The sequence below is a fragment of the Rhinolophus hipposideros genome, assembly GCF_964194185.1.
Source record: "Rhinolophus hipposideros genome assembly, chromosome: 24".
Lineage (NCBI taxonomy): Eukaryota > Metazoa > Chordata > Mammalia > Chiroptera > Rhinolophidae > Rhinolophus > Rhinolophus hipposideros.
In genome coordinates this window covers 19183794-19198279 of record NC_138070.1, presented here as the reverse complement: position 1 = coordinate 19198279, position 14486 = coordinate 19183794, and the positions used below count along the sequence as shown (strand labels likewise).

The window sequence follows — 14486 nt, the reverse complement described above, 5'->3', positions numbered from 1 at the left end:
ATCAACCTAATCCAACGTGACCTCTGCCAACCAGTAGCCTCTCTCTTCTGAACTTGACACTGACTACTTTGTGTTGTAGTGGCGACCATCTGGCAACTGCCTGGCCCAACAGGAAGAGCCCAGCCTCAGGGTCAGGCAGGCACGAGGTGAGATCCAGGCCCTGCCGCTTGGCAGCTCTGGGACGGGTGTGCTCTTCTGAGTATACCTTGCTGGGCAAGGTTGTGTGAATGGCTGAAAACAGGCTGCTGGAGCATGGAGGAGCCTGGGCTGACTGTCCTAGTCTTAGGAGTTAGTGCTCTGAGATTGAGATTCCTCTGGGAGGTGGCTCCAGGCACAAGCAGGAGCACTGGACGGGGAGTCCAGAGCCAGGGTTTAGGCAGAGTTCTTGAGTGAATGCGCTGCAGTCATTATTCAACAGTGAGCATGTAGGGTCTCCGCAGGGTGGTTTGTCCTTGACCTCTGGGCCTTGGACACCTACTCTCTAAAACAAGGGCATTAACCTCGAGATCAAAGGCCCCTAGGTCCTCTGTCCTCTGATTCTGTGGTGTCAGCAGGAAAAGCGTGGTGCAGAGATTAGTACAGTGAATTGAGAGTTAGAGGGAACAGTCTTCTAAACCTTTCTGCAAATATTTGTGGAACACTCTACTTCCACGGGACCAGGACAACAGGAACTCTCTGGAAAGCCGTTGTGCTTGCAGGAGGCCCTGACTAGGGCCTCCTCGCCTCCTCCCAGCCCTGCCATGTGTGGCTGCAGCCGCCTCGAGTCCTTTTCCGACAAAGAGGGGAAGGAATGAAGAAATCTGAGCTACCTGGGACTACATGGCCTGGACAGCAGTGGTGACAGCAGCAGAATGAGGAAGCAGCTGCTTTCTCCTCCAGGTGGCCCAAGCTTCCACTTGTGATTGGAACTGAGAACCAGAACATTTTTTTTACACTTTTTTTGGGGGGGAAGGGGAACAGGACTTTAATGGGGAACAGTGTGTACTTCCAGGACTTTTTTTCCAAGTCAAGTTGTCCTTTCACTCTTAGTTGTGGAGGGCACAGCTCAGCTCCAGGTCCAGTTGCCGTTGCTAGTTGAAGGGGGCGCAGCCCACCATCCCTTGTGGGAGTCGAACCGGCAACCTTGTGGTTGAGAGGACACGTTCCAACTAACTGAGCCATCCGGGAGCTCAGCAGCAGCTCAGCTCAAGGTGCCATGTTCAATTTTAGTTGCAGGGGGCGCAGCCCACCATCCCTTGGTGGTGGCAACGTTGTGGTTGAGAGCCTGCTGGCCCATGTGGGAATCGAACCAGCAGCCTTCGGAGTTAGGAACATGGAGCTCAAACCGCCTGAGCCACCGGGCCAGCCCAGAACACTTTTTATTCCTTCGCTCCACAAGTACTGTGTATGCAGTGGGCATGGTGGCAGGCATGGGACACCTCCGAGGAGGCCAACCAGGCCCTGCCTTCAAGGAGTTCCCAGGCTACATGCAGACAGCCAAGGCAGCAAGTCATTCCAGTACAGTGCAGCCAGTGCCACCCCACAGGGGGCACACAGGAGAGTCCCCACACAGTCAGAGGATGGAGGCATCCCAGGTTCCCCACAGACCTGATGGCTGAGTAAGAGTCAGCCAGATGGGAGGGGCACGAGGCCTTTTCATTCATTTATTCATACATTCATTCATGCCGCGTATATTTAACTGAGCACTGTGCTAATCACGGAGTAAAATATCTGCCCTCATGGAACTTAGTGGCATGGGGAGGGGGAGCATGCCCAGAGTGTGGAGAGGTGAGGTGGCCAGATAAGAAGCAGGGCTGGGGGGTATGTGGATGTAGGAGGGGCAGACATCAGGAAGGGTTTCCGCGCGGTAGGATGCGGGGAGGTATTCTGAGATCCTTGAGCTCAGGATGCTCCGTGGGAACTTGGGTGGGGGCATCTTTCTCCTTTTGGGGCCTCGGCACCCTTAGTGTTGAACAAGTCTAGAACATCTGCCAGGGTAAGGTCAGACTGTGGACGAAAAGTACCTCTGAAGGTTGAAGGGCCACAAATGAGGGTTATGGGAAAGAGGTGGATAAGAAGCCCTTTTTTTAGGCCCCTCTGGTTCCAGCTGCAGCCCTGCTCCGCTGCCCAGAATACAGGATGGCAACCCCTCTGTTCCCTCATTCTTTGTTCTCCCTGCTGCCTTCCCCTTCTCCCCACCCCAGTGAGGAGACCAGGGGTCTTTAGGGACTTCCGTCTAGTAGGTGGCAGCCTGAGTTTCCCATGACTTCTGTTGTGGCTTCTTGGCACCCACCCCCCACTTCTCCCCCTGCACTAACTCTGTGAGAGCAGCGGAAGCAGTCCTGGGCCAGGAACGGGGGTGGGGGTGGGGGGCCTGGAGCCAAACCCCAGTTCCTTCGGGGGAAAGTCACCTGCTTTCTCTGGGTGCCAGTAACCTGGGGACAAATGTAATCTTTGCCTCTTTCCCAAGGCTTCTGTGAGAATTCCAAGTGGAAAAATGGCTGGTAGAGCTATGGGTGCACAAATGTGAGGGATTATTCATACTATTATGTGTTATTTCTGAAGACACAACAGAATGTGAGAAACTGAGCCCCGTTGGGCACCTCATCAGGAGCCGGTTTCCTCCTCACTTCCGCAGTCCACCCTGGCTTTGTGAAGACATAAATCCTCTCCCCGCCCCACTTCCCACACCTAACCCCCTTAATTAAGTCCCTTACCTTCCCAGATATTATTGCCTAATCCCTAAGCCCTTTCTCACAAGTCTCTAGTTGTCTCCTGGAGTCAAATCCCTTTAGAATGAGGTGGCCCAGTTTAGCAGTGAGCCCAGAGGCTGGGGGCAGGGAGCTGGGACTTCAGGACTCCCCCAGAGGGGAAGGGAGGAGAGAGCAGGGGGGTGCTGGAGACCATGCCCTGGCTCTGGCACTAGCTGACACAAGCCTTCCCTTGGAAAGAGAGAGGGGGTTGTCATTTCTACCCCTACCCCCTGCATTCAAGATAGAATCCAGATCTTATAGCCAGACTTTTTCATTCCGTGCCAGTGCCTTTGAGAAGCAGAATGGCATGGGGTGAGCCCACCGACTCTGCAGCAAACTACTTGGGTTCTCTCATCTACCAAGGTTACTTGACCCCTGTACCTCAATTTCCCTTCTGTGAAATGGCAATGATAATTTTACTACCTCATAAGGTTGTGATGAGGTTAAATGAGCTAATTCATGCAAAGGACCTAGAACAGTGCTTGGAACATAGTAAATGTATCAGCTGTTTTTACCTGAACTGTCTATTTTTTCCGCAATATTCTTGCTAGCCAGATCTCCACACCACTTCTTCGAATGGCCTTCCTTCTCTTGGTACTGAAACTGAAGCAGCCCCCAACCCCCAGTCATTCTCTAAAGTCATTTTATCTCCTTCATATGGCACTTACCATGGTCTAAAATGATCTTGCTTACGGATGTGATTATCGTTGACTATTCTGAAGGGCAGGGGTTATTGCTTGTCATGGTCACTGTTCCATGCCGAGTGCCTGGAACCCTGCAGACAATCAACATCCATCTGTGGGCATGACCCAACATTTGCTCTGCCCCCTCAGGGCTGAACCCAGGGAAGGAGCAGGCCTCTGGCTGCCCATCCACTCTGCAGCCCTTTCTTTCCAACGCACGACAAACCTCTGCTACTACTCTGCACCTAGCCTGTGGGGTCTTGGGTAAGTCATTGCCCCTCTCTGGCATCTGGGTGAGTGGAGGGAGGTGGTGATGGAACTAGGCAACCAAGGGATGGTCTAAGATGTTTTTTAAGACAACTTGTTCTATATCCTGGGGCTCATGCCTATACAATGAAGGGATCTCAAGATCCCAAGTTCTGTAAATACAGCCCTCCAGCCTAGCCCTCTCTTGTTGTCACTGGGCCTGAAGTCCCTGGGGGTAGGGGGATGTACATTCTTGTGAACTAGGCATTGCCTTCCTCAAGTCCCTTTGTAAAACCAGAAACTACTGCTGGGCTCCTATGTGGCCTAGCCTGCCACCTGGTGGCCGCTTAATTGTATATATTGGCCCCTCCAATAACAGGGGACCAAGGTTCAATCACTACAGCAGGCATCTAGTCTGAATATGGATTTGCCTACCTTGACATCCTTCTGCCAGCACCACCATCTGTGTTCTCATGGAATGCCTCATCCACGTGTATGGCACCACACTGAAGAACTCATGTCACAGCAGAGAAAGAGCAGCTGTGGGCTGTGTCCAGGGAATTCACTGGCCTTATCATGCATCTGGTTCTTGGTACTGAGTCTAAAACATTTCACCACCCCTATCCTGTTCCCACTTGGGATAATACACCCCATACCTCACACTTTTGTTAACGGATTCATTTTTTCCCGAGGTTGCCCTACAACTTCAGGGTATGAAGAGAGATGGGGGCAGTTCACACACAGTTCACAGCCCAGCTCAGGGCCAGAAAACCTTGGATTTCAAGACACAAGCCACCGGAATCACAGCATGTCTATTGAAAATCTTTTTGTCTAACTACCATTTTACAGTTGGGGACACAGGCCAAGAAAAGGGAGTGGCTTGCCTGGAGGCACATGGTGAGAGAGTGACAGCTCTGTCCCTGACAGCTCCCTACTCAGCCCCAGGCGTGAAGCAAGCTGGGACCTGGCTCAGTGTTCTGTCTGTCCATCCCTGAGAGCCGGGTGGCCAAAGGGTCAGCACCACGCCTGATAGCCTCCCTCCTCTCCCAGCTAGGATCCCTTCCCTCCCTCTGGGTCCTCCAGTCTCTTCCTCTTCAGATGCTCTGCTCCCAAACAGGGCCTTGCCCAGCACTCATCTCCCTGCGTCAATCTCTGGTCCTTTGCTGCTCTGTTCCTGGGCTTATACTCCCTCCAGTGGCAACGCCGACCTTTGCTGCTCCTCCGCCCACACCCACCCCCACTCCAGCAGCAGCAGAAGGCCCCGGGCTGGGCTGGGCTGGGCTACACCCTCCCACATTGTCTCTTCCAGGATAACCAAGGGTTACCCCATGGGAGGTAACCACAGGGTAACTCTTCTTACTCACCAAATTCACAGGGCGCTCCAGCTCCCACTGATGGAAAGCTAGGATGTGGATATTTGTGGGGAAGCAGAAATGTGTTCTAGGTTGGGGACAGGCGTGAGTAAGAATCTGTGTCTGGTGGGTGCAGCGAGGACCCCCTGCCTGGGTGACTGGGGTGGCGGGTAGGGAGTAATTAGTAGGAATAGGTATAGGCAGAAGTGAAGCCAACAGCCTGGCTAATTACAGGGTGTGTCCTTGCAACCTTGTCATTGGGGCTGACAGATGGGCTGAGACATTCACCGAATCGGAAAACCAAGGGGCCTCAAGAGTGATTTCATACCTACAAAGGAATGTTAGTAACCTACAAGAATAAAGATGCCACAATTTATCCCTTCCAGTGACGGAGATGTGGGCTGTTTCGAATTTTTTACTATTTAAATAGGGCTGTTCAACACAGGCCCGGGAAATGGTTCTCAGCCACGTCTGCACAGTAGAGTCACTTGCTGTGCACATTTTTAATCATTATCACCAACAAATTCTCACCTCCAGAGACAACAATTCAGTTGATTTAGAATAGGGCATCAGTATTTTGTAGACAATCCTTAGATGATTCTAATATTGTCTGTATCGAGAACCTCTGTTCTAGAGTATAGACCCAGGAGTGGAATGCCTGAGAACGTGCATATTGTTTTATTTGATATAAAATAGTTCCCAACGTGGCTGTACTGTACCAGTGCAACCAGGCTGGTCAGCCATTAGCAGTGTGCAGATTCCAGTGTGTCATTCCCCTTCCAACACTCGGTATTATCAGACTCTTACATTTTTACCATTTGATCTCTCCAATGATTTTAATTTGTATTTCACTGATTAACGACGAGATTGAGCATCTTTTCATATTTATTGACCATTCCTGTTTCCTCTTTTGCCAAATGCCTATTTGCATCTTGTAGCCCATATTTAGGTATTTGTATATTCTGCAGATGAATCATTTGGCTGCATAATACCTTCTCCCAGTTTGTAGCTTTCCCTGCCACTTTACTCCAATGTTTTCATTAACAATCGTTTCATTGTGGATGAATTTTTTCAATCTTTTCTTTTATAATCTGCTTTTACACATTAAGAAATCTCTCCCGATCTTGAAGTAATCAAGATATTGTTTCTTTCTAAGAATGTTTAAGGTATGACTTTTCATATTTAGGTCTTTAATCCACAGGAAATTGATAGTTTGTGTATGATGTGCAGTGTCCAATTTCATTTCTTTTCCTTATTGCCATTTTCTTAGCACAGTTTATCAAATAGTCCATCATACTTCCTCCTCCCCTCCGCCAACTGCATTGTTTCCTCGGGCATAGCCATGTTTATGTGTGTGGGTCTGTTTCTAGCTTCTCTGTTTGATGTCCCATTTGTCTGTGTTTGGGCTGATATCAGGCTGTCTTATTTTTTCCATCTTATTCTTCTGGAGCACCTTGATAATGCAGTGTTGGTGGTTATACAGGTGTTCACTGTAAAAGTCTTTCAATTTTTCTGTATGTTTGATATTTTTCATAATAAAATATTATTATATTAGTGTCATGACTCATCTGGCCTTTTATCACAGTGTAATTTTTAAAAGGATTTCAGACTGAGCCAGCTCCCAGTAGCCGCAACCCTTGGAGGAAAGGATGATTTTGAGGACAGTTCGTGGAACTTGCACATTCTGGCAGGCATCAGAGATTACTTGTTGGGGACTCGGCAGTGCTGGTCTCATATTGTGCCCACTTCACAGCCCAGAGAATTGACTTCCCTGAGGACCCGGTCTCTCCGCCCCACTGAGGAATTGTGTCTGGCCTGCTCCATGGCACCAAGCATCCCCAGACCCTCTCTCTGTCACTCCAGGACCCTTGCCTCAATCTCCCCCAGCTGACTCCCACACCAATCTCTGGTTCTGCCTCCTGGAGTTTGGTCCAGGGGAGAAACTGAGGCCCAGGGAAGAGAGGGGTGCAATCTGGTCCAGGCCACACCGTGGGACCATCAGGCCACTCCAGCCTCCAGGCCCCCAGATATCTCTCGTTCCTTCCTTTCTGTGGCCCTCATCGTGTCTCCGCCTCCCCAAGTCGTCCTTTCCAACTATGTCTCTCGCTCTCTGCCCCAGTCTCCGCTTCTGACAACCCAGCAAGCTGTGAGCACCTCCTCTCTGACTTCCCGCCTCTACACGGTAATCTAGGTTCCGCTCCCGCCTCCCCGGCCGTCGGAGCCAGAGTTCTCCATGGCCACCAGGGGGCGCGCGCGGCCTGGCCTGGGCGCGCGAGCCGCGGAGAGCCCACCCCACCCCACCCCGCGGCTCCCCGCCCCGTCCGGCCACAGCCCCGCCCTCTCCCGGCGCCCCGCCCCGTCCGGCCGCGGCCTCCGTCGCTCCGCTACTCCCGCGCCCGCGACCCCCGGTGTTCCTGTCTCATCTGTTTGCGGGGTCCGACCATGGGCCCCACCGCTCGCCCCGCGCTGAGGTCGCCGCCGTCGCCGCCGCCTCCTCCGCCGCCATCGCCGCTGTTGCTGTTGCTGCCCCTGCTGCCGCTTTGGCTGGGCCTGGCGGGACCCGGGGCCGCTGCGGACGGCGGCGAGCCCGTGGCAGGGGCGGGGCGGGGCGGGGCCCGTGCGGTGCGGGTGGACGTGAGGCTACCGCGGCAGGACGCTCTGGTCCTGGAGGGCGTCAGGATTGGCCCCGAGGCGGCCCCGGCGCCCCGGCTGGGCGGCCGCCTGCTGCTGGTGAGCGCTGCGGAGCCATCTGTTTCTGGCCCTAGCCCCAGTGTAGACCCCGCACCCAGATCCGGCCTTCACCTGGACCACCCCCTGGCAGTCCAGCATCTCCTCCCAGGCCCCCAGCATTCCGGTTCCCAGAACCTGAGGCCCAGATGCCCTCTGCTCCAAATTCGTTTCTAAACTCTGGCCTTGCGTCCCCTGTGTGCCTGATCGCCTCGTCCCCTTCCTCTGCCTATGGCCCCTCGCCCCACAGATGGATTTCGTGGATGCTGAGCAGGAGGTGCCTGCGGAAGGCTGGATTGCAGTGGCGTATGTGGGCAGGGAGCAGGCGGCCCACTTCCACCAGGAGAGCCAGGGCAGTGGCCCGAAGGCCTATCCCAAGGCCCTAATCCAGCAGGTGCAGGGGGTGTATGTGGGGAAGGGGGCTGGAGGAGGGCTTTTCAAGGCATTTGCTAGAGCCAGACTACTAGGGGGGACCTTAAGGAGCTTTCAGAAAACTCTTGGGCCTGGGTGGGGTGTGATGATGGTGTGGAAGCAGAGATGGGGGGAGGCCTGTGAGGGTCAGTGAGAGTATCCAATGGGGAGTTCCTGCTGGGGGTCAGTAGGCAGGCCTGCCCTGCTAGGACCAGGGAAAGCAGAGCATTGTTTGAGTCCCACAAGCATCTCGGGGGAAGGCAGAAGGAATAAGGGTTTCTGTCCTTGACCTCAAGGAGCTTATAGCCAGTCTGTCCAGAGGAAACACTCACTGCAGTGCCAGGAGCTAAGAACAACTCTGGCAACAGGTGTGTGAGCAGGGCATGGGTAGGATGTGGGCTAGCTTCTGCCTCTATCCTGCAGATGCGGAGGGCGCTCTTCCTGGGAGCCTCTGCCCTGCTCCTCCTCATCTTGAACCACAACGTGGTCCGAGAGGTAAACTTGATCAGGTTTTGGGGGCACACAGACTGGGTAACGGGGAAACAAAGCCAGCTGACCCTGTCTTTCCCTACAGCTAGACATATCCCAGCTTCTGCTCAGGCCAGTGATCGTCCTCCATTATTCTTCGAATGTCACTAAGCTATTGGAGGCGCTGCTACAGTGAGTTGGAGTTTGGGCTCCATAGGGCTGGGCCTGGGACCCTGGGTGCTGTGGGTCCTTGGCTCTGCCATGGGTTCAGGACCAGGTCTCGGGACTAGAACCTTTCCTGTTGGCCTTAAGACTGTAGTCTCCTAGTCTGAAAAATGGGTGAGGAGACTGGAAGGATTTGCCAGGGCCTGGAGTAAGGACGTGGCTCTGTGGGCAGAAGGGATTGGTGCCAGCAATGAGGAAGCCAGATTCCTGATTGACAGGCTCTTCCCTGAGCTTTTGGGCCTCCCTGGCCTGGCTGGTATGAGAACTGGAAAAACCAATAGCCGGGAAAGGCCTGAGGGCCAAAGCAGAAGGGCTACAGGGTGATAGTTGGGGGTATCCTTTTCCTACAAGGCTAGGGTGGAGGGGTGTGGACCTCCCCTCCCAAGAGCCCTTCTGTCTGGTTCCTTGGTTCCTTTCTCTCCCAGGAGGACCCAGGCCACAGCTGAGATCACCAGCGGAGAGTCCCTGTCAGCCAACATCGAGTGGAAGCTGACGTTGTGGACCACCTGTGGCCTCTCCAAGGATGGCTACGGAGGATGGCAGGACTTGGTGTGCCTGGGAGGCAGTCGGGCCCAGGAGCAGGTGGGTGCCCTGGGAAAGGAGGGTCAGGTGGGACCACACACATGCCTTGTCTCCAATCCTGTGGCCTCTCCCTACCTGGGTGGCAAGGACCACTACTTCCTTCTCTCAGGGCTATTGTGAGTGTTCAGTGACTTGGGGTCAATACGCAATGAATGTTAGCTGCTGTTATCATGTCATTCTCTTGCTCAGAAGCCTTCTTTGGCTCCCCATTGCCTGCAGAGTAAAATTCAGACTCCTTAACCTGGCTTTCACAGCTCTACTTATCCCACTCACTTATCCCACTTATCCTGTTTTTTCCTAGTCTTCTTATACTCCGCCATCCTGTGCCACTTACTGGCCTTCACACATGCCCTGGTCTCCTGCCATTAAGCCTTAGCCTTGCTTGGCTGCAGGTATGGACACCACTTTTCTCTGTCTCCATATGTTCCAGTCCAGCCAGCGCCCTCACAGCTCATCCTGCCTGCCTTCTTTGGAAAGCCTCCCTCAGACCCTCAGCTCCCAGGCCTCTGTCTGTCAGGCCCTTCAAGGCCCTTAGGACAACCCGTCCTACTATGTACGTGTTGGAGAACATGACTTTGTCTCCGAAGGTCAGGGCTGTGTCTTACTTGTCTCTGGATTTCCCAGTGCTCAACATTGAGAGGGTTCAAAGGTGTCCTGTCTGCAAACATTTCTCAAGTCCCTACTATGTGCAAGGCGGGCATGCCCCAGTCTCCTGGTGTGCAGCCTCCAGCAAGTGTCGGAGGACGTGGGCTGTGCGAGGCAGCTTCGTGCAGGCAGGCTTGGGTTCAAAATCTAGCTCTGAAACCTTAGCTGAGTGATCTCAGGACGGGCGCTTCACCTTTCTGGTCTTATAGTCCTCGTTTGTGAACAGGGACAGCACATGGCCATAGAAATTGTGTATATAAGCTCATAGCGGGCACTGAGCAAATGGGCAGCTGCTACTATTCTGAATATCTTTATTGATATAAGTGTTTGAGTAAGTCAGTGGTCACCAAATAACTTTTGAGATCCTAGGATATTTGAGGCTCCATGGAAGGGCTATGGCTGGTACAAAAGGCTGTAAGACCTGGGCTCTGCCCTCAAAAGGCTCAATGACAAGTAGGGAAGAGGAACTCTTGGCAGTTCAGCCCAGACAGCACGTGCTAAGTACTGTGAGCAGCACAAACCACAGTGCAGTGGAGGGAGCAGGCACTGAGGCTGGGGGATCGGAAGGGATTTCTGGAAGAGAAGAGAGTCTCACTGTTTCTCCCCCTGGAGGGCAGCCCACATAGACCTCTGTGTGGGACAGGAATTTGATGAGGGGGCTGTCAGATGAGAGGCTGGGAGCAGGTGCAGGCAGAAAGGCTTGAGTTAGGAGAGGAGCAGGCTGGGAGAGGGCCTGACAGGCCTTGAGGCGGGAATAACAGTCTGTAGGCCAGTCTGGCTGGTACAGAGGGCAAAGCTGAACAGCAATACTGCTGGCCAGGGTGGGCCGTGCACACGTTGGGTGGCCATCGTACCTGAAGTGTCTGAAGGACCGCCGAGACCAGCACTCAGCCCTGACCCCAGGGCCCAGGCATCACCCCTCAGCCTCTGGTAATCCAGAGCAGCAGCACCGGTGTACCAGAAAGATCCAATGAACCACGGCCTTACTGTTCCGATGGACAAGTCCCAACCCTGCCTTCCCTGCTCACCTGGGGGTCCCCAAGATGCACTGAGCCTAGGAAGGCTGGGTCTCGGGCCTACAGGAGAGCTTCAGGGTGGCCACGCCCTCAGCCCACCCAGTGGTCTCTGGTCGCTCCAGCGCACAGAGCTCCAGGTTCTGCCCTGCAGAGCTTACACTGTAAAGGCCACTCTGAGCCCTGCCAGGTGTTAGCCGGCTCAGCATGGCAGGCTGGGTCACAAGGACAGGGCAACTCCAGCCCTGGGTTCACGGAGCCCCATCTGGAGAGGAGATAGGCCAGAGAGACACTGTCACTGCTGGGGTGAGCGCTGAGCTGGTGGTGGGCATGGCCCTCTGGGGCAGAGTGAAGGCACCTGAGTGTAGGGGTGTGCAGAGCTTCCTGGAGCAGGTGCCACCATCCTACCAGGAATGAAGGGATGATGGGGACACAGAACCAGCGGAGGGAGGGTGGGAAGGAGTGGGGAGCTGGAACTCACAGACATCTCTCAGTAGTGGCCCCCAGAGTACCTCTGCCCTGAGCAAAAGCAGTATCATGACACTAGCAGCACTCAACTTTGTCCTGAGTGGCGGCCTCATTTAACATCAAATAATTTCTCGGCACCTCTCCCCTCAGATGATGGCAGTTGAACTCAGCATTGGCAGGGGAAGAACATGATGACAAAAAGCTACTAGGAATGCAGAAAGCTTTTAAGTGAATGTGTTTATTAGTCATAAAACACCCACGGACCCTGTGAAACGGGCCTGTGTGGGTGAGGTGTGCCTGTGCTGGGAGCGGGCCGGGTTTTGCTTTCAGTGCCACATCATTTCCTCAGCCAGCTGTTTAGTGGTCACAGCCTCGCTGCCACACTGCATATGGTGGGAGTTAAGTCAGTACAGCCGCCCAGGGGTCTCTCAAAGACTAAGGGAGGCACGTCAGATAGAGCTTCCTCCCTCCAATGGGACCAGCAAGGGCAGCAGCAAGGAAACGCAGGTTTAGAGTAGGTGTGAGGAGGGCTGAGCATGGGAGGCAAGGGGGGAGCATGTGCCCAGCACTCGGGGTCAGGGAGAGCTTCCAGAGCAAGGGACATCCAAAGGCATGAGCCAAGGGAAGGGGCCAGGCAGAAGAGAGTTCCCAATAGGGAAACAGTGTGTGGGAAGGCACAGACGTGGGAGGGGGTAAGGAACAAGGGAGGCTGAGAGGAAGGAGGGCAGGCTGGAGGAGTTTGGGTATTCTCCCAGCGGGGACAGGGGTTGGGGAGGGAAGTGTCACAGGGAAGGATGTCAGGCAGGGGCGCTGCCTGATAAAGTCTGCGAGGTGAGATGCCGGGGGCTGTGGGGTGAGTTTGGAGCAGGGGCCCCAAAAAAGGGAGAGGAGTGGGCTGGAGAGGAGGGACATGAGACCTTAGGAAAGCGAGGCAACGGTCTGGGGACTGGCGCGCTCAGCCTGGATGGAGGTGGGTAGGTGGTGGGGACTAGAAAGCAGACCGGAAGTACAGGTTAGGGGTGGGGTGGGAGGTGGCAGGGTCCTGGGCTGGGGAGTGTGTGAGGCTGCCAGATAGACACTTCCATGGGTGCCAAGACAACGGGTTGGTTGCCTAGGAGAGGCCTGGGCTGGGGACAGAAGTGGGCTGCCTCACTGTGTAGGGTGAAGACAGCTGGGCAGCCCCTGGGACGGAGGCTTCAGAAGAGGAAGCCGGGAGCCTCGTGCCAATGGACCTGCCCTGCCTGGTCCTTAGAGTAGATTTACTGGGGGAGGAGAATGGGGTGGCCCCAGCCTCCCTGACGCCCTGCTCCCCTCCCCAGAAGCCCCTGCAGCAGCTGTGGAACGCCATCCTGCTGGTGGCCATGCTTCTGTGCACAGGCCTCATGGTCCAAGCCCAGCGGCAGGCATCAAGACAAAGCCAGCGGGATCCAGGAGGCCAGGTGGGAGCCAACCCGAGGGAGTCCGGTGCCATCAGCCCTCAGGCCTGCCAAACTGTCCCTGTCCTCCCCCCACAGGTGGACCTGCTCAAGCGCCGTGTGGTGCGGAGACTGGCATCCCTTAAGACCCGGCGCTGCCGGCTGGGCAGAGCGGCACAGGGTCCCCCGGAGCCTGGTGCCGAGACCTGTGCCGTGTGTCTGGACTACTTCTGCAACAAGCAGGTGAGTGCCCTGGGCAGAGGCCAAGTATTGGCTGCCAGGTGATGAACCACGCCCCCTCCTGAAAGATCTCCGAAACACCCCCGCTAGCACTACAGAATGGCGGGGCATGGGGGCAGGTCACAGTGGTTTTAGTTCCCCAGCTCAGATGAGGACGTGGGGCCAGGCATCCCCACCTGGAGGCCTGCCACTGTGGCCTGAGTCCTTCCTCCCTGCCCCGCAGTGGCTCCGGGTGCTGCCCTGTAAGCATGAGTTTCACCGAGACTGCGTGGACCCCTGGCTGATGCTCCAGCAAACCTGCCCATTATGCAAATTCAACGTCCTAGGTGAGCCCCAAGGGTGGGGGCCGATGGCTGGCTCTACCTGGTCCACATCTGATGCCTCCCTCCCTGTCCTTTTTCCTCCTCCCTGCAGGGAACCGCTACTCGGATGATTAGCTGCCCCAGCTGGATCTCTGCACACGTGATGGGACCCCTCCCACCTGCACCCTGGCCTTGGCCTGGGCTCTTGGAATGGGACAGCGGATGGTCAGGAGAGAAAGCCCTGTGGGTGAGGAGCAAGGTGCCCCACCCACCACATCCACACTGGGAAGGAGGGGTGACAACCCCTGGCTGAGGATGCAGGACCTGGACCTGCTGGGACGAGAGGAAGACAGGCCCCTTTGGGGCCCTTCTGTGCAATTGTGGGGTGTCTGTGTCTGCCCTCCTCGCAGGCAGCTCCCAGGACCTTGGGCAGGGGCCTGGGGCAAGAGGGTGTGTGGCAGTGCAGCTGTTCCCAGGTCTCTGTGAGCTCTTTGGCCTACTTGTCAGGACATTCCAGGGGCTGAGGCTGCAGTGGCCAGGTTTTGTGCTTATTTATTGGGGGGGGGGGTCGGGTGAGGAACTGTTTGGCCTCGGGGGCACCTTGGCCTGACCATCTTTCAGGACACATCTTGGTCAGGCAGTGATGTTAAACCCAGCGGCCTGCTGCCCTCGGTCTTTGGGCACTGGGATCCACGGGTCCCACTGTCTGTCTAACTGGGCTCCCTTCCTGGGCCTGGCTGGGACCAGAGGCCTTAGAAACCATCCAGCCCTGTGCTTGGTGGGGCTCCAGATCGCTGACCAGGATACTTGAAGCCACAGGATAAATGTTATGCGTCTTCCAGGGACATCCTTTTTTTTTTTTTTTTTTTAAAGATTTGGGGTAGAGGAGGTTTAATATTAAAATAAACATGGATATATTTTAACATAAGTAAAATTTGTGTGGATGTTTTAAGATTCCAAAGACAAGTCACCTTGGT

At 54.9% G+C, this 14486-nt stretch overlaps 1 protein-coding gene across 1 annotated transcript; it reads left to right on the top strand.

Annotated features, from left to right (window-relative positions):
- Nucleotides 1-7372: 7372 nt before the first annotated feature.
- On the top strand, nucleotides 7373-14405 carry RNF215 (ring finger protein 215). The gene is made up of 9 exons (XM_081036841.1): nucleotides 7373-7743; nucleotides 7991-8134; nucleotides 8575-8646; nucleotides 8726-8811; nucleotides 9270-9426; nucleotides 12872-12991; nucleotides 13067-13210; nucleotides 13431-13533; nucleotides 13622-14405. The coding sequence occupies exons 1-9, from the start codon at nucleotides 7456-7458 to the stop codon at nucleotides 13642-13644; spliced, it is 1137 nt and encodes a 378-aa protein (XP_080892967.1). The 5' UTR covers nucleotides 7373-7455; the 3' UTR covers nucleotides 13645-14405.
- The last annotated feature ends 81 nt before the right edge of the window (nucleotides 14406-14486 follow it).